Source organism: Phalaenopsis equestris, unplaced genomic scaffold (genome assembly GCF_001263595.1).
Source record: "Phalaenopsis equestris unplaced genomic scaffold, ASM126359v1 Scaffold000352, whole genome shotgun sequence".
Classification (NCBI taxonomy): Eukaryota; Viridiplantae; Streptophyta; class Magnoliopsida; order Asparagales; family Orchidaceae; genus Phalaenopsis; species Phalaenopsis equestris.
Genome location: NW_018164794.1, coordinates 29,707 through 50,480, shown reverse-complemented (window position 1 = coordinate 50,480; position 20,774 = coordinate 29,707). Strand labels below are relative to the sequence as shown.

Genomic DNA, 20,774 nt, shown 5'->3' with positions numbered 1-20,774 from the left:
TCACTCACAACACTGGACTTAGCAGCCCCAAGCACTCTTAAGAAGAAGAATAGAGAGAAAGGAATAATTAGCACTTGAATACTAGAATGCTTTGATTCAATGCTTGGGTAAATACAAATGAGGGGAGGAGCTCCTATTTATAGCCTCCTCCATGCCTTTGGCCTTTCATCTAGCCAATGTGGGACTATACAATGTCCAAGAGAAGCTTCTAGATTACAATATAATATTCTATCTCTTAGACTATTCTAATGTACATAAATAACTCTAGAACATTCTAGGTTATTCTTAGATCCTCTTTAGAGCTTTTCCTTCTTGCTCTCCCCTGAACGTGGTGGAATCTTCTAGAGCCCCTTTAATGACTCCTCATATTCGGACCTTCTCTAGACTCTTCCATCCTCTGTTCGTCTCGATGATTTCTCGAATGTCGCGGAGCGTGACATAATGCTCATCATACTCTTTTGGAGGAAATTACTGTTGATGAGGATTTCCTCAGACAAAAAGCTTGTGACATTCATTTCAAAAATGATGACAGAAACACTAAATATTTTCATGCTACTATCAAACATCGTCGTAATATAAATACCATTATTAAGATTGTTACTAATGAGGGTTCTGTTCTCACTGATGCAGATCAAATTAGTTCTAATGCAGCTGATTATTTTTCTTCTCTTTATGCTGAGACTCTTTCGGTCTGAGACACAGTTTCCTCCCTCTCTTTGTCCGACCCTCCTACCGAGTTGGAGATTTTCAATGCCCTTAAAGATATTAGTTCTCAAAGGCTCCTGGCCCCGATGATTTCACTTCTGCTTTTTATATTTCCTGCTGGAGCATCATAAAGAAAGAGGTGGTGCTCGCGATTTAAAGTTTTTTTCAGGGTGAAGACCCTGGAAAGTATTTTTCTGCCGCTCTGATTGTTCTTATCCCTAAATCTAACGATAAAACTCATTGGAAGGACTTTCGGCCCATCTCGCTCACTTCTGTGATATCTAAAATTATCAGGAAACTGATTGTTGCTCGTCTTCAACCACACCTTCCTTCTCTCATCTCCCCCCACGAGTCGGCCTTTATTAAAGGATGTGATATTTCTGACAATATTCTCTTAGCTCAGGAGATTTTGCAGGATCTTGATAAAAATTGCAGTAGTGTCAATCTTGTTATCAAATTAGATATCAAGAAGGTCTTTGACACCATTAATTGAGATTTCATCATCAACGTTTTGAAGGCTAGAGGTTTCACTACCAGCTTTTGCACCTTGATAAAAAGATGGTTGGCTAACAACTATTATTTCGTGCTGATAAATGGTAATTCTTATGGATTTTTCACTGCTTCTCGTGGCATCAAACAGGGGGACCTCTCTCCTCTATTTTTTTCATTTTAGCTATCGATTATTTATCAAAGATGCTCAACCATTTCCAGCTGTTACACGCTCACACACAGTTTTCTCATGAGGCCAAGATGATGGTTTCACATCTTGCTTATGCTGATGATGTGATTATTTTTGCCAATGCCTCTAAGCTTGCTCTAAAACAATTGATGAGTCTCTTAAATGATTTCCGAAATTGTTCTGGACTTCTCTTTAATTGTGACAAGTGTCAGATGTTATTTGGCAAGCACATTAAGCCCCAACTTATTCATTGGGGAGTTGCCTTTACTGGCTTTCATCATGCCTCTCTTGCTCTCAAATATCTTGGGGTAAATTTGATTAGGGGAAGGATGAAACAAATACATATAGATGATGTAATTGATAAAATCAAGATTAAAATCAACGATTGAAGAAATGTTTTCCTTTCTACTGGAGGCAGGATTTCTTTGCTTTCGAGTGTTCTTCAGAGTATTCCACTATATGCTTTGCAGGTGTTTAACCCAAAAAAAAGTGCTATCAATATTATGGAGAGGCTTTTTAACCAATTCCTTTGGGTGGGAAATGATGCTAAGAAAATTCAGGGCTCTTGGCATAAGTTTTTTAAGCCTAAGAAGGCTGGCGGGTTAGACTTTAAAGCTTTGAAATATACGGTGGAAATAAACCTTTGCAAACTTTGGTTCAAATTTAGATTGGGCTCATCTCTATGGGCTTCCTTTATGCATCAGAAATATTGTGCCCAAACTCATCCTTCCCAGGTTATGTGGAAGGTTGGTGATTCCCGTATTTGGAAAGCAGTTGTAAATGCTTGAACCACTGCTAAGGATTTCCTATTTTGGGATATAGGAGACGGCAATATCTCTTTCTGGAATGATAATTGGGGGTTGTCTCATCTCTCTGAATATTTTCACCCTCTACATTCTAACTCCTTATTGGTTTCTGATTTCTTTTCTCAAGATGACTGAGATTTCTCCAAATTATGTTCTATTGTGGGGGAGCAAAATGCAAAACATATAATTATTATTCCTATCACCTCTTCACGCAAGGATTTCCCTGTGTGGAAAATGAACAATTCTCAATCGGTTTGCAAACTTATATATGACACTTTACATTCACACCGGGATTAGTTTTGGGAAAAATGGATTTGACACAAATTCTTAACTCCCTCGATATCCTTTTTCCTTTGGCGATATCTCTCTTATTTACTACGTATTGATGACATTATTAAGTTGAAAGACCTTAAAATGACCTCAAGATGTCCTATGTGTAAGGTTGCAGAGGAAGAAACAAGATTAAAATGACCTCAAGATGTCCTATGTGTAAGGTTGCGGAGGAAGATACAAGATACATATTTTTTGAATGTGCTTTCTCTTTAAATATCTGAAATATACTGAGCATGCATTTTGGTATTTCATGGTTGCATAGGGGCTTTTTAAGCAACTATTTGTGGCAATGAAAGGATTTTGATGATAAGGGTGGGGGGTTTCCTCTTCCTTTATTGGTCCTTTGGTTTATTTGGATCTCGAGAAACAACTTTATATACAACTATTCTCCCCCCACCGCTTCTATGACTGTCTCTTATGTGATGGCTTTTTACACTAAGGTCCTAAGGGCTTGTCCTACTGATGTTTTTACTTTAAGACCCCCCCTGGCTGATTAGGTGGGCTCCCCCTTCATTGGGTTATGTTAAAGCTAATGTGGATGGCTGTTGGAATCCTGTTTATGCTACGGTTGGGGGCATGTTTAGAAATTATGAGGGTAGGTGTCTCTGTTATTTCACCTCTCTCGTTGCCGCTGAAAATCCTTTAGCCACGGAATGCTGGGGTTTTTTCTAGCATTAATGGTGGCTAGTGTTTTCAATTTTCATAAAATTGAGGTAGAAACCGATAAAATGCTTTATGATATTCTTTTGGGTATCTCACCTCCCCACTGAGATATAATTTGCACTTTTAAACGTATTTTAGCACTTTTAAACGTTTAAACGTATTTTAGCCTTAATGACTGAAAGACAATTAGATGTAAATTGGAAATTCATTCATAGAGAGGGCAACTCCCCTGCTGATTGGTTAGCCAAACACGCAGGGGAGACCTCTTACATTGACATTTATCCTCCTGCTCCTCTCAGACGTCTCCTAAATGGGGATAATTTGAATCTGCCATATGTTCGTTTTTAGATTCTTGTGCTTCTTGGCTTTACCATTGAGGGACTGTTTTTTGTATTCCTCTTGCGGGTCTCCTAGTTTGCTTGGCAGGTTTCTTTGGTTTTGCAGCAAGTCTGGTTATGTCTCCCTGCTTTGGTTTCTGCTTTCTGCTCTGTTTCTGTTCTCACGGCTTCTGTTGGCTGCTACTGTTTTTGGATCTCTTTGGTCTACGCCCCAGAGTCTCAAAGGTCTTTTGTTTGCTCGTGGGAGTGCTTTTGGAGAATTATTACTCGACTGAAGACATTTTTTGTACATCCTTTTTCTCTTTACATATTTAGTAATACAGGAGCACAAGTTTACTTATTTTTGGGTTTTTGTTTTTTGGTTTAGGGTATACCTGTATTTTTGGAAATTTCTTTTAGTGTGCGTTGTACTGTTGTTTTTTTTTTGCTTTAATAGATGGAGATCTCCCCCCCTCCAATTTTTGTACCTTTTCTTTTAATTAACGCGTAGGGAGCCACCGTTGCTCTTTCCCAAAAAAAGAAAAGAAAGAAAAAAATAATATATATATATAAATACTAATCAAATACATAATTTTGTTAGGTATCACTAAGTAAAATATTTTCTAAGGAGAAAGTGATGAGCAAAAAAATCTCGTGGTCAAGGCGTGTAATCATACATCTATTTTGTATTAATTATGTTTCTTTAAATTTAAATGCATTACATGATTGATAGATTTTTAATCAGCACAACATTTGAAATATTTAAAACATAAAAGTATTTGATAAAAATTAATTAAATACCCATTTCATTGTATTTGTACAAACTTTATAATTCATTTTAGAAATATTTAATATATTGTAATCACTTTTGATGTTTGGAATTTATGTTAAAGGACTAAAATGATTATGATGATTATCAAATGAAATTAACAAATAATTTATCAAAAGAGTTACTTCTTTATGGTACTTGTTGGGAATGTTGTTGTGCCCGTGCATGAAAAAGGAAATAGAAAAGGTTGTACTTTCATTGGTATAAAAATTTTAACGATGCTCTTGAAATAAATATTTAAATAAAATGTATAAATATTCTTACATGAAAAAGGTGAAAATGTTAATACGAGAAATTAAACATCAATATTTGATCATTTTAAACTATTCACTTGTTAGAGTAAATGCGTAATAAGTAGTATAATGTGGATTTGTAATTATTCACTAAGTTTTCTGTTAAAATTATTCTTTTACTTAAATGTTTATTTTAAGAAAGACTATATTGAATCAAAATGATTGACAATAGAGATTGTCCATAGAAGAAGGGGATCAAATGATAATAAGTATGAAACAATATTATTTTTATGTTTAGTTTTTTTCTTAGTATTGGTACACATTGAATGTCCTTATATGTTTGGTTTGGATGATCTTTAATATATTTTTTAGTTTAGTGACTCTTTTACAGTTGAATCTCGACCTAAACAGATAGCTCAATTTTCTTATATATATGTTAGAATTGTTTTTGTTTATCGTCCAACTGTTCGTTCCTGTTTTAAAAATTTCAAACTTTCAGGTCAGGTTGTGACAAATACTAATTATCTGTTTCGGCCGATTTTAGAAAAAAAAAACATATAAAAAGGGTTTGGATTTATGGTACATATTTAGAGATGACTCTTGATGAGTTTACTATTAAATAAATTATGAAAATTGTAATAAGAAAGCTAAGCTATCTGCTATTGCACTGTACATTTTATGACAACTGATATATATCATTCTAGTTTTGCATTTTTTTCTTAATTATTGAATTATTATAATTTAAAAACATATTTAGCCAATTAGTTATTTGACATAAAATAATCGATGAATTTTTTTTCTGTAAAACTCTTTTAATTTAAATAAATGATAAAAGATTATTTTTTTACAGATGTTAGGGAGCGATAAGAGATACGTAATGTAATATATTGCTATTGTATAAGTTGTGATTGAAAAAGGTTTTAAATTTGGATGTGTTTCATTAAGTTTTTTTTTGATATAGTTGACCTTTTTATAAATATTGAAAGGTTTTTATTTTTTACAAAATTTGGAAAAAGTTTAATGAAGTAAATTTTTTGTTCAATTGTTAGTTTCTGCATTGGCAATGCAAACTTCTGGGTTGGGTCGTGACAACTCATTCAATATTTTAGTACTTACACATATTATTTTGATGTGGTGGGAAACACGTAGTGTTTGTAATTTTATTCTTGTAGGTGACCCTTTTTTTTGGCATGGTGGTTGAAATATTCATGTCTTTCTTGGTGTGATGGGAGTTGATGACCCATGCTATCAAAATAAGTATCAGTATGCATTTTTTTTGTCACAATGAGAGAAATTGTTTGTAAAATTTCAGATAGATACACGAGGACCCACATGTGTCTTTCTTGGCACGATGAGATAGTCCTGACTGTGGGACATATTGGGAGGTTATGAATTGTTTGATAAAAAATAGATTAAACTTGAGAGAACTTAAACTGCTTTTGGGGATAAAAATAGGACAAAAATGAAATTAAGATTGCAAAATGACATTAATATAAATTTGAATTGATATACAAATCACGCCTAAACAATAAATTGAGCATAAAGTTGGACATATGAGGGATTTTTGAACCTGAAAGCTAGCGCACGAGCTTAAAAATCTCGAATAGTTGGAACATATTTGAATGCTTAACACTTTTGGGAGCATGGTGGCTGAATTAAACTTGGAATTAACATGTCTGAGAAATGTTCCTATTTATTGGAAAAATATAATTTAATGTGGGGCCACTCGAACAAAATGGGGTTAATTACAAAATTTACTAATTGACCAATGAAAGCAGACAGTACGATTAATAATGCACTCAAAATATAAAGTTATGTTCATCTCTTGATGATTGTATCTGCATGTTACTGTTCACCAGAATTGGCCTTCATATTCTTACTTGCTTGTGTTTATGTGAATGAGATACTTTTGAAATAAAACCAAACTGTCTGATTGATTCTGTGTCGTGTTGTTCAAATGCTTCTTGCAGCGCATGTTGATTGACAATACGTTTCTGTGAATGATAGCATATTCCTACATACGAAAACCTTTTACATGAGACATACAATTCATTATTGTATTTCTAGGGTAGCGTGGTCATTTCGAGAAGACATGTATGATCAGTCAAAGTACCGAAAGCAAATTTGTCCATGTGTTTTGACAAACCTCTTAATGGCCCAAACTAATGTTTGGGAATGTTGTGTGGACTAACATTATGTGAATTTAAATTGTTCGACATCGAGAAGTATACTGTCATTTTGAGAAATTCAAACTTTTTAAATTCAAAGCTTAATTTTGACACATACAGGCTAAAAAAAATGTTGTTTATCAGTAAATTATGAGCAAATTTTATCAAGCAGGCCACAAGTTTGATCTTCCAATTTATGAGTATTAGAGTTGCTAAGACTTATATTAAAAAAATGATGTTTATTCTCAGTCTTACACAACTAATTCATTATCATGTGCTGAGAAATAGGTGTTTTCTAGCGAATTTTAGAAAAAATATTTTGTCAACAATTTATTTACAATCTTCAAAGCCTTTTTATGAAGAAAATTCATTTCTAAATGATAAATCTTGGCACCATTACACACCATTACATGTATAAAATCTAAAAATGAGTTCAAGTTATAGATCCAATCCTTTTATCTACAAATGACAGAGTTAGCAATCTCTGTAGTGTGATGAATTTTTAAACAAATTCAAACCATATGTACATCACAGACTCGATCCTTTGTAGGCAAGTGAATAGAATTGACAGTTTAAAAGGATAAAATGAAATTGTTTAAATATCTTTATGCTAGACATATTCAGTGCACATTAACTGGAGGGGTCAACATCTAAAATCTAAATTTTTAGATAGCAAATCTTAATGATACAAAATTTATACCCTGATAATGACTGCATTAATCGAAAATTTCAATTGGAAAGAATACTATCATTAAAACATTTCAAATACTCATGCAAATCTTTTTGGATATTAATCCCGAATATTTAGAAAATGAAGACAATTTCAAATTATATATTTTTTCAAAATAAATCTGTTGTTCCAAAGTTAAGAGCAAATAATCAATCAAACATTCGTAACAGTTTGTAAAGGTCGATAAATTTAAGTTTAACATAATCTTGCAAATAATCAGTTTCATATGAGATGTAGTTCTATGATTACTCTTAAAGTTCTCACGCCATTAAGTGATTTTGCTGCCAAATGATATCATAAAAATGTATGGCTATGTTCGGGGTTATGACTATATCTTTTTCCGCAAAATGACACTATTAAATTATGATCTTGGACAAAACGTGCAAGCTTTTCAATTGATGTAAATTTATTTGGTGGTGAATTATAAAGTGTGTTTGATAAAGCACTTGACTTTTTGCAACTTATGTCAACGTAAAATTATTACTTTAGACAAATATCCACCTAGTTTACAATGGCCCTGGGATGACAAACTTATAAGCTCCCTTTCTGGTTCGCCATCATCCCCCATCATCTGCTTTGAGTTGACAATTCTAATTTCCTTTTATTTTAAATTAAAATTGTTGGTACTATATGCTTAGTATTTAACAGTGAGCAACTAATTTTAATCAGAAGTTCTATTTTATTACCAGGTGGGAAAATTAACCAAAAAGGGCTTGCATTTATTAGAAATCTCAAATTAGATTTTAATATCTTTGCAAAATGCAGGCGAAATTTTTGGGTAAGATCTTATCTCAAATTTTAATTTGCCTTCCAAAAGTTTAGCCCTGAGCACACTAACTCTCTCATGAGAGCCTGGTGCAATTTTTTGGAGCCCACTAAGTATGTTGGAAATTTATTTTTGCTTGGACTCATATAATGAGTTGCATAGAGAAAGCTACGGTTGTGAACACTTTTGATCACCATGCTATATACTTTCACTTGACCCCTTGAGAGGAACATATCGGAGGAAAAGTGGACAGATAATTAGGTTGATTTTTATTACTGGCCATTTGCTTGCTGAGCTTTGAAGCTGGTAGCGTTTTATGCGGGCATCTTGTGTTTGGGAGCGAAGAGTAATTCATTCCTCATGCTTGGTATCATTAATTTATTGAGCAATCATTTATTTTGATCTATTATTAACTAATCATTGACTGAGTTGCTACTTTGAGACTTATTTTTTTTGCTTGTATAGAATTTCACGTTTTTTTGTTTGAAGAATTCTGCTTTGATTCTTTTGTTTCACTTATTTCAATAGAATGCTTCAAGTAACTTTTGTGCTGAGTTTTGTTTGAATGATTAATGTGCCAAGTTTAAGTTTAAAAAAATGCATCAACAACCTTGTTTGGTACTTTGAGATGGAGGCTTGGTACTTGTAAGATTTCATCCATCTAATCCAGTATATGGTAATTACAAAATTTTGCAGGACATTATACGTCTTCCAAGGCTTTTTCGTTTTCTTCAGAAGCCATTGGCACAGTTTGTTTCTATTGTTAGAGCACCAAAGAGCAAAGAAGGATATGCTTCAATAGGAGGCGGTTCCCCGCTTCGGCAAATAACAGATGCACAGGTATGTATAATTAAAATTTACTGTCTTCTTTTTGTTACTTTCCTGTACTGTTCTTAACACTTATAATGGTAGCAGTTTGACAGCCATAATTTCATTTGGTATTTATTGAGTTAATTTTTGAATGTTGATTTATTTGGTAAATTGTACATAGTTCATTGATACTACAAAATTATATGCCTTTATTTATAATTTGTTTTGATGATGATTGATTGAGAATTCCAAAGCAAGGGCGCTATACTTCATGCCCCAAGGCTAGATTTTTAAATTGTTGGCCATTACGGGACTGAATTTGGTTTAATATAAGATTTCTTGTGTAGACCGTGGTTGGGATAAATTTGGGAAAGCAGATTCCTGTATGTGAAGTAAGAGTTTTGGCCTCTACACCGAATAATTCCTGAAAATGGGGAGCTACAAGATTTTTCTGATTATTAGTCCTAACACTATTCTTTGTAGGTAATGATCCTTCAGTATTGTTTTCAATAGGGTTTGAAGGTGTAGGTTGCCCAGCAGAGCCATCCAACATCAACATCCCTCTCCTTTGATCGACTGAAGCATAGGCGACGAAAATTGCCATTCGAAACCCTAGCAGAGCTCTCGACCGCCATCTCTATTGATATTTTACCTTGATTTTTTTCCTCTAACGTGTTAAATATGTAGTAGTATTTTTGCTGAAGTATATATATATTTGAAAGCCCAAAAGACTAATATATTAAATAAAAAGAAAGATACAGATACAATGTGTGGGAGGGCCCAAGCATGACACCCTGCCCACACAAAAATCACAAATGGTTCTAAAACTAGAAAAAATAGAAAAATACATTAGATATTTAATTAGAAAGCCTAACTGATCAAAATACAGTATCAGGTGGCTAGAGAGCGACCCAATTTGATCTTGCCTTTGCCTCTAGTTCTAGGGAGTGAGCAAGCTAATAAGCTGATAAGATGATCGCCATTGCCAATAGTAATTGGTCCATTAGACTCCTGAGCTCGAATAGATCTTCATTCTTCTTATTCCTCCTGGAAGTATAAATCTGTCATTCTTCATCCGAAAAGTCAATCCGATGAGATGGTAGAGTTGTAACAGAAGCATTACCAACTGTAATACCCATAATAGGTTCTAGTATATGTGAAGTATGAGTTGCCTCTACACCAGATACTTCCTGAAGAAGTGGGGCTACGGCGGGCTACGAGGTTCTCCTGATTATCAGTCTGAACACTCATTCGTAGGTAATTGTCCATCAATATTGTTTTCTATGGGATTTGAAGGTGTCAGCATCACGTCACTTGCAGTAACAATAATAACAGTGTCATGGGGATCCTCAGGGGCAACAGACACCTCATGTCTGGTAGTATCCTCTCCAGATGGAACTAAAATGTCCAGAGCAGTTGGGTTAGACCCATCCTTATTCACTTGAACCTTAGATTTCAAATTTGGATGAAACTTGTGGCATTTATCAAGAACATGACCAAACATCTTATAGTGGGTACAATATGGGGGCCTGTGCTTCATGACAATTTGTTGCTAATAACCATTATGGGTTGTGCCCAGCCAGATTTCAATAACATCAGGTAAAGTAATATCCCTTTCCACAAGTATTCTGGCCACCGAGGGTCTGGTGATGTTGAAGTAGGTAGATTTAGCTTCAAAAGATCCTCAAGGATGACCCCAATAGAATAGAGAACTTGATGGTGAAAAAAAAAAAGCTTGAGACCAGTTAAACTAAATCATACCGGTACAGTGGGAGTCTCATGATTTGGGTCGAAATCAGGAGACCGCTTGTGTTGCCTCATAGGTTTACTAGTGATGTTAAGATATTTTCTGGAAAAAATCTGAGTGTAGTCCTCAGGCACGGTTAACTGAATCAATACATGTCTTTCATCCATGAGCCCCACTTTTCACTTTTCTATTAATTTAAGGTCATTAAAATTTTTCCTGATAATTTCCATAGATGGGTGTCCCCACTGAAATTTCCCAATAAGAGAGAATTTGAATTTGTCAGCCAGAGTTGAAATTTCTGACGTGGAGAAAAAAAACGCTGCTTTCCCACTTTTTCTGCTTGTATTTTTAATAAAAGGACAGTCACTTGTACCATCACGATGGTCCTTATAACTTGAAGGAAAGACAACCGCCGTCTCTCCCTTAGAATTACCTACCACTTGGGTAAAGGAGGAGGTTTTGCCAGGTTCAACTGAAGAAGGAAGCTCCATCACAACAAAGAAAAACCCTTCAAGTATGGCAGAGGCAAAAAAGACAAGCCGAAGAGCTACGTAGGAACCGTAGATGAAATGCGCAGAAGACAGAAGACAGGGCACAAAGTCACAGCTCGACAAAAATTGCAGTTCAATCCACACAGAAAAGAATTGCAGAAGCTCAAAGCCTAGCTGGAAGGCGCGAAGGAGGAGACGATAAAACCACAGAAGCAGACGCCGAAGCTCTTCGTCGTTTGACACGAGAGAGAAGACGACGATTCGTCGTCGTTGTTGAGTGCGGGAAACAGTGTCGTCGTCGTCCAGTGCGGGAAACCTCGTCGTTGAGTCATATATATATATGATGAATCCTTGGTTTCTCTGGTTCACTGCGATTTCGTCTTTCCTCGTCTTCGTCTTCTTCGGTTGTTCGTCGTCGCGTTGTAGCGGCTCGTTCAGCGGCTCTCGCGTGAAGGCGTTGGGCTCGGGGGCATCATTTGAAGGACGTCTGGGCGCGGGCTTCTTCTGCGGCTCGTTCTTTCGTCATCCCGAGAAGCGCGAGCTCCTTTTTTCGACTCGTGGCTCGTTCTTCGTTATCCCGAGATTCTTCGTCCCCCCGAGAGGCGCCGTCTTCTTTTGCGGCTCCTGTCCTCGCTCGCAGGGCACGGGCTTTCCTCAGGCTCGAATAAATCGCCCACTGCTCGACTTCCCTTTTGGCATTTGCTCTACCGCTCTACTGTCACTTTGCTGTCCCACAACCCTGCCTCCCTTTTTTGGGATGGCTTTGGACAGATCGTATGCTGCCGCCCTTGCGGGTTGTTCACGCGTCACGTACACCTAAATCACCATCTTTTCCTCCTTCATTTGAGTGGGTGGACATCAAGAAGCGTGGTAGGAAAAATGGAAAGCCTGCCATATTTTTTACAGAAGACGATGGTATTCAACTTGCTTCCTCATGCCGTCTGAATTTGGTTGAAAAATTTCTATATGGTCATCCCAAAATGGAGTTCATTCGTAAAGAATTTAAACTTATGCACCTTGTTGGAGAGTGAAAAATTGGACTATTAGATTGGAGACACGTTCTTATTGAAATTAACAATGAAGAAGATTACGTGCGCTTATTTATTATAAGGATAATCTGGATTGATAACAGAGCAATGAAAGTTCTGAAATAGTATGTGAATTTTGACCCACAGACGGAACCACCAATCATTCCAGTTTAGATTCGCCTCCCTGGTGTGAAATTTTATTATTTTTCTCAAAAAATATTGTACGCTATTGCCTCAGCTTATGGAAAGTCACTCAAGATGGACATTCTTACTTTTAATCTTTCCCGTCTATCTGAAGCCAGAGTACTTGTTGAAAGAGACATCACTTCACCCGCTTCTGAACCCGCTTCTGAGGAAATCTGGTTGGACACACAACACCATGGATATTGACAGAAGGTAGAGATTGAGCATTTTTCGTCGTATTGTTCGAACTCTCGTATGTTCGACCACTCCAGTTCTCAATTTCTCAATGTACACCCCCACCTCAGACCAAAAAAATAAAGTGCTCCGCTAGAGGCTGTGATTCCATCTCATCCCGATCAACAGTAAGTTTTTGACACTATTGATCATCAGAAGGATACCCGAAAGACGTCAATATCCCCGTAGGCATTATGACGACCATTCAGTCTCCAGTTGTAGCTCCTCAATCTTTGGAACTTTCTATCGTGGGCGAGAGAGATTCTTCAGACTCCGCCTGCCATAGAACTTATGCCGATAATACATGTAGAAATACTTCTATTGCTTCACCACCGCCTCATCAGATCCAGAAAGATGTTAATGTTACTCAGGCTCATGGGGATCATGATGTGCAACGACCTACACATCATGGGGATCTACTGCTTCTACTGCTTCACCACCGCCTCATCAGGTCCGACCACCTTTGGAATCTACTGATTAGATAAGTCTTTCATTGGATGAGGAATGACATGCCTACACATCCAGGAGGAAGAAGAAGAAAAGAGATTTACTCGAGCTCAGGAATCTGATGGATGATACTTTGATTACTACACGCAATGGTACTCACCTTACAAATTTGTTACTTAGGCTCATGGGGATCATGATGTGCAACGACCTACACCTGTCCGACCACCTTTAGAATCTACTGATTAGATAAGTCATTCATCGGAGGAGGAATGACATGCCTACACATTCAGGAGGAAGAAGAAGAAAAGAGATTTACTCGAGCTCAGGAATCTGATGGATGATAATTTGGTTACTACACGCAATGGTACTTTCCTTACAAATTTGTTAACCAACTCACTTTCAAGAACTCGAGGCAGGAGGACTAAAGTGAGACGTCCCTAGCACTTTTGTGGCTTTTTGATTTTTTGTCTTTATATAACTTTGCTTTATTTGATATGTGTTGTGTGTGTTGTATTATATTGTTGGGCCTTCTTTTAAGTCTTCTCATACAACCTTTCTGTATCTTTTCCGTATTAATATATTTGCCCTTGGTTTTATATATATATATATATATATAATGTTAAGAAAGTTTGATTTTTATTGCGATTAGAGCTATTAAATTCTGAATTTGAGGGAGCATTGTGATACAAATTTCTTGTACGAGAGAAGAGGAAGAACAACGGGCGTGAAGTGTAGAACTGAAGCTTATCATAACCTTATTTTGAGAGTTAAGGTAAACTTTGTGTTAGATTTGCTTATTAGAATTTTATATATATGAAATTATACATGTTTATTGTGCTAATATGAAATTAGGTCAATTGAGGTCAAAGAAAATGATAAGCAAGTTAAGTGGAGATTAAGTTAATAAAGAGACCTCTTAATAATTGAGGTGAGTAATTATATTTCTAAATTCTAATAACTATTTCTATTTCAAATTTCATATTTGATTTCATGTATTTTTTAGTTCAACAATAAATTCTTCATATTGTCAAATAGAATAAATGTGCATGTTAATTATTGTTGCATAACAATTTAGTTTATGATGATATCAGATCATTGCTTAACTTTAGTACATGTCTACATATGAGTTTAATAGAGTTCTACGTATAAGCTTATCGCATGATCACATATATTCGTCACATTATTATGTAACCTCTAGAATTTTAGTAAATGTGCATATTTTAGTTGATTCCATGACTTATAGATATATTAAGTTTGCATTATTTCATCAGCAGATAGAGGTAAATGATTCATGCAAAGGAATACATGATATTGAAGAATGAAATAACTTACATATGAATGTTTGTATGTGCATGTTTAGAGGAGGAGTTCACCCCCTAATGCTACAGGCAGAGGACGTCAGTGTAGTTGTGCGTGTTGAAATTTTTCTATCACTCAAAACAAGATAATATCGACAGGTGGCGAGTAGACTATAACTTATCTCCCTAGAAATTTGTGATGTTTATATTGCTAATCATTGTGCCAACAAAATAATATTGGCCAGGGGCAGGTAAGGGCCTTTCCATTCTTGACAATTGCGATGTGTAATTCGCTAACTACTGTGCCGATGGAATTGAATGTGCAATATAAGCCAATAGCGTGTTAGGTTTGTTGACGGTGATCCTTACACAGACAGATGTGTACATAAAACTTATAAAGTTTAAGTTAATGCATATAAGAATTTAGAGTATTTTTATTTAGAAAAGGTCATTGATGCTTGCGTTAGTATATTCAAAGATTTCATATGAAAGACTAGCATAGTAAATGATTTCTTATAGATATATAAAAGACTAGTATGCATATTAAATTATTTTTCTTGGATTATTGTAGTTTACAAGTGTGATTGCTCTTAGCTTACCTTTAGATAACACATTATATTGCTTTAATATTTCTTTTTTAGGTTTAAAATTTTTGATTAAAATAAATAGAAGATGATCAAATGTGTACAAAGGACGAGAACAACAATCAGAAAGATATAAATTAGAATTTATTTGTTTTTGTTAGCAGCTCTTTCATGAATATTTGAATAGTTAAATGTTAGTGATAGAAATAGAAAAATAGAGAATTTATTTCCACCGTCCGACTATCCATTCCCGTCTTGGTTGATTTCAAGCTGTGACCGGCTTGTGACATGTGAACATTTAAATATGTCTAACCCACTCTTCTTAAAAGGTGACCAAACTTGGTTTGGAGGTTCTCATCAAATTCAAGATAAAATGATAAAATTACAAGAGACTATTGACTGTGATATTGGCTGATAATGGCTAATTTATGTATAAAAGTAATAACTCATGAATTAAAAAATTATTTAAACAGTCCTCATGCAAGATGCTCAAGATCATAGCATCAAAAAAAAAAAAAGAAAAAAAAGAAAAAAAAAAAAAAACTAATTTGGTCTATTTCATCTTGTTTTGATCTTCATAATTGTTCAAAATATGGTATCCCTCTGAAATATGACAATGAGAGTTTATTTGGTTCTGTTATCATTTATCTTTCCATAACAAACATTTAGTTGTAGGAGATCCATCACTGATTTTGAGGAAACCAGACTGCTGGCAGTGTAAGCAAACGAAATAGATGCTTCTTAAAAGAAATCCGAAATGAATCACATCAAATCAAGCGCTAGTGCTACATTTTTACAAGTGAATTAGTGGCAATCTCAAAAACTTTTTCATGCAATAAAGTGAAAAATTGAGCTTGCATAGATGCATTCATGAGTATCTATTTAGGAGGCTCTTTGGGTTGGTGAAAATTTGATGCAAAGAGTGCTTACATTTTCTATATTGTTTGATTTGATGTAAAGTTGGTAGTAAAAAGCTATTTCTTATACTTCATAGTTAAGTAAAGTTAGTAGAAGAAGGCTATTTTTTAAACTTCTTAGTTCATTTCCTTCGCAAACCTGAATGCAGCAAAAATTGGCCTCATTTACTTTTCATGTGTTATTTTATGTTGCATTCCACACGCAGAACAACCCCTAAAACTACAATTCTAGATAATTTTCTTTGAATAAACAATGAGGGTGATTTCAGTATCACGATAGTTCAATAATTGCACAAAATGTTTGCATTCTATGGTATTTCTTTTGAAAAGCGTAACATCTATAGTTTCTTAGTTCTTGAATTTTGTGGGGAGAAAGCTAAATTATATTCTTTATTACTCAAACCTGTGATTCTGATAATGATGCTCTGAGTAGTTTTACTTGGCATTAAATTTAAGCAAATGTTGCATGTTTTCTATTTCTGATCAAAACAGTATTTATTGCAATTCATGTTAGTTTTTTCATGTTTCAGTACCGAATTTACAGAGTAATATTAATTCTTTGTTAAATTTATGAATGGTGAGGTAATGATTTTTGTGCTTGTAGTTTAGGCAGAAGAATTGAGGAAGGCTTTGTGTGACAAAAATGTTCCAGCAAAGGTGTATGTTGGAATGAGGTACTGGCACCCGTTCACTGAAGAAGCTATTGAACAGGTTGGTACTTGATTACATCTTATTTACACAAAGCTTAAGCCTATAACACTATTTCATGACATTTTAATTTTGTACTCTTTTATACAGCTTTGTTGTTACGACACCACAAAGCAACTTAAAATTTTCAAAGCTGGAATGAATGGTCGGACAATAGGCATACATAATTTTTACATAGCAATTCACAACAACATTCAAATGGTAAAGAACCACTAAATCACAAGAGTTCGTATACATCATTCAAACACATACAAACAATACTAGTAGAGAAAATAAATTAAATACAGAAACAATACCGTCTAAAACTTTTTTATTTGTTCCCATTATCATGCACACAACATTCAAATATTAAAGATCCACCATATTAAAAGGGTTCTTATATATCACTCAAAACACAATAAAATGTCCAATTATAATAATACTAGTAAAGAAAAGAAATTAAACACAAGCAATATTGATGCCTATATTTAGTTGCTCCCTTTTTTGATACCGTTCTAGGGCTCTTAGAAGGTATTTGAAAAGTAGATTTTTTGGGGAGGAGGTTGTGGAATATTGAGAAAAGGCTGGTATGTGTGGTTGATGGTGTTTGAAAGGGATTGCTGGGATAAATCAGCTGTTGGGCAGTAAGTTTAACATTGTCGGAAGCTATTCTAGCTGAAATTTTTCAAGTTGGATGGCGAAATGGCGAGATACATATACACCACTTGCAAAAGTAACATGATTCAACATTCTAAAGGGCACGAGTTACTCCGAAGAGCAAAAATCAGAGAAAAGTTTCTTAAATTCATAAAATTAACAAAACTGAAGTTTCAAATAGCCAAAACACAATATATATCAGCTCTCTAATAGGGAATAACCTAAATCAGAAAATAAAGAAAAATGAAAGGAATCAAGGAAGAAATGATTGAAATAAAAAAGATCCGACACTTTCTATTTCGGGATCACGGGAATCCTGTATCTACTGGATCGTGGGGATCCCACATCCGCGGGATCACGGGAATTTGCATAAGTTGCGTCCTGCGTCAATCTACTTGGCTAGGAGAGACTTTTCCTTCTCTTGAAGGATCTGGATCCGTGTTGAATGTTGTTTCCCACAAAGCACCTAAAAACATTTTCAATGTCGTGGCTTATCTCACCTGTTTGATCATCTGTTGGTGGGTGCACTGCTGAACTTAATTGGAACACTGCAATTTACACATTCACTATGCCGCACACGATGTTAACTTACATTGGTCCAATCGTTGACGAACTCGTTCAGATGACCCCAGATGATGAAACGGACCACACGAGTTTATCTAAAATGTCAATTTTAGCTAAGAAAGACACCCATATTGCTATGATTCTGCACGCGAGTAAACAACACGAAAATTGAGACGTATAAAAAAATTGATTAAAGGAGGCGTGTTCAGGATTAACACGGCCCAATTGTACCAGCTCAAGCCAATAACGCGATTTGTAATTTGAAATTTCAAATTAGCCGCTCAAACTCTCTTTAATTGAATTTAATTAAGCATTATGACCTTCTAATTGAGTCCGAAACATGAATGGATATCACTTAATCGCTAGCCTTATGTCCTGTAACGTCTCCTGTGAATATTCGATTATACAATTCGGCTGGCCTTCTCCTTTCGGGCATTCGACTTGCCCCCTCATTCCACCAAAACCCTCGCCTCTCCCATTCGACTTTTCACTTGGTTTGGGATTACCTGGCTGCTCGTCTTTGCCTATTCATTCAAGCGGCGATTCTGCTTAAGGTTTATTTTCTTCACTTGCTTTTTTTCATTCTTCGGCGAGGTATTTCCGGTGTTCACTTCTCCTCCACTCATTCCCTACTTTCATCAATGTTTATTTTTGGTTTGTTGTCATTGTTTGTGGTATGTATGCGACACTTTTGCTGCCGCGGTTTCTGGTATGCTATCTTTTTGCTCTTCTTGATTGTGGTTTATAATTCTTTTATGATTTGTGGTTTGTGGTCTCTTTGCTCTCTGTTGTTTGTTGTTGGAATAGATGGATGCGAATGTTCCCTATTTTGTTTTCTGTCTCTGTAAGGTACTTGGTTTTGGGTCTCTTTACTATTTACGGATTGTGGTTGAAAGAACGAGAATCATTTTTCCTAAGAATTTGTGGAAGATTCAATTTTTTTGTGAATTTTGGAGAAATCAGTATGTACTCTTCTTGCTATAGGGGTTTGCGGTTGGATGAGAAGGATTTAGAATATCCTTATTCTTTTATGATCTTTGGTCTCTTTGCTTTTTTCGATCCCGACTGCAAGAATGCCCACGACGGTTTCAGGTCATGGGTGTCTTTACTCGAGTCAATTTGTGAATGTTACTTGAGTTTGAGGTTATCTTGTTTAATGTGATATGTAGTCTGATAGAGGAGGATGGTAATCACCTTTAAAAAACCAATGTGGGGGCCTCGTAACTCATCGAGATTGCACCTCGTTTTTTTTGTATGCATAGTGGTGGTATGTGGAATAGGTGTGATGGTGTTTCTCTCTTTCTCATATGTTGTGGTTTATGAGTTCTAGTGGTGGTTATGGTGTGGTGGTGATGGTGTGATGGTGGTGGTGTGGTGTGGTGGCATTGCTCTCTTTCATACTATGGTGTTGTATATGAGTTGTAGTGGTGGTGTTGATGTGATGGTTGTGGTGTGGTGGTGTTGCTCTCTTTCTCATTATATTATGGTTTATGGGTGGTAGTGGTGGTTATTGTGCGTTGGTGATGGTGTGATGGTGGTGGTGTGGTGGAAATGTTGGTGTGTGTCGATGTTGGGGGTAGTTCTTTGGTGCCATGGTGGTTAAGGGTGTAAATGAACTGAACACGAATTAACAGTTGTTCGTGAAATTGCTGTTTGTGTTCGATTCGATTTGTTCGAAATTAATTCGAATTGTTCGAATAATTTGAATTGTTCAGATTATTCAAATTGTTCAAATTATTCAAAAAATTTCAAATTTGCTTGTATCGTTTGAATTGTTAAATAGACAACAATTTAATTATTAAATCTCAAATTACCAAAAATAATAAATAACATGACATTTAAAATAAGAAAACAACCAAATATTTAATTAAAATCATAATGTGAATTGCTCAAGTTAGACAACATGAGCAAAAACTAATAACAAACAAACCAACAACACCAACAACAACAAAGCCTTAATTCCACTACGTGGGTTGGCTACATGAATCATTTTTCTCCATTGCATCCTATTTAGTGTCATATTTTCATTTTGTTCTATTAAATTAAGATTATTTTTTATACAATAAGCCGAAGTCTTCATAGGTCTATCTCTGTCTTTCTTAACATAAGTTGAATCTAAAACAACTACTCTCCTATTCGGATCATTAGATGGTCGACGCTTAAAACTGAGCGAAAACTAATGAACTTCAAAAATTGGTTTCCACCAAATTGCAGCAGATACGCTTCAACATGACCGGACTTTGGATTCTACTTCGAAAATGCTGGCTCTCAGGAAGCCAAAGGTCACCACAGAACAAAAATTGGATTCCACCAAAATACAATGTTTAAAGGAATATGTATTCCATCTGGAACATTGGTTTCTTCATTCTTCATTTTTGGTTTTTTTTTTTTTTTTGCAATTTCTACTGTTTTGTGATTTTAATTCTACTTCGAAAATGCTGGCTCTCAGGAAGCCAAAGGTCACCACAGAACAAAAATTGGATTCCACCAAAATACAATGTTTAAAGGAATATGTATTCCATCTGGAACATTGGTTTCTTCATTCTTCATTTTTGTTTTTTTTTTTTTTTTGCAATTTCTACTGTTTTGTGCATTAAAATCATGTCTTTTAGGGGCCTATTTATGAAGATTTACAGCTGAATTCATTTTTAATTTTTTTTTTTTTTTTTTTTTGCAATTTCTACTGTTTTGTGCATTAAAATCATGTCTTTTAGGGGCCTATTTATGAAGATTTACAGCTGAAAATCTTCAAAGTATGTGGCTTTGCTTCAGCTTTTGAATTAATTGGATCCCGAACAACTATTTTTGCAGATTCTAAAGAAAATTTTGTTGACAATATATGTGCAAAATTTGATCATGATGGGTTTCAAAATTCTCAAAATAAATTCACGGGGCATT

At 35.2% G+C, this 20,774-nt stretch overlaps 1 protein-coding gene across 4 annotated transcripts in view; it reads left to right on the top strand.

Annotated features, from left to right (window-relative positions):
• LOC110026113 (ferrochelatase-2, chloroplastic) overlaps positions 1-20,774 on the top strand; it is a 74,632-nt gene that overhangs the window by 26,559 nt on the left and 27,299 nt on the right. For all 4 annotated transcript variants that reach the window (XM_020726913.1, XM_020726912.1, XM_020726911.1 and 1 more), the window contains 2 exons: positions 8,926-9,069; positions 16,578-16,679. In XM_020726913.1, coding sequence (XP_020582572.1) covers positions 8,926-9,069; positions 16,578-16,679 — 246 coding nt within the window. The remainder of the gene's footprint in view (positions 1-8,925; positions 9,070-16,577; positions 16,680-20,774) is intronic.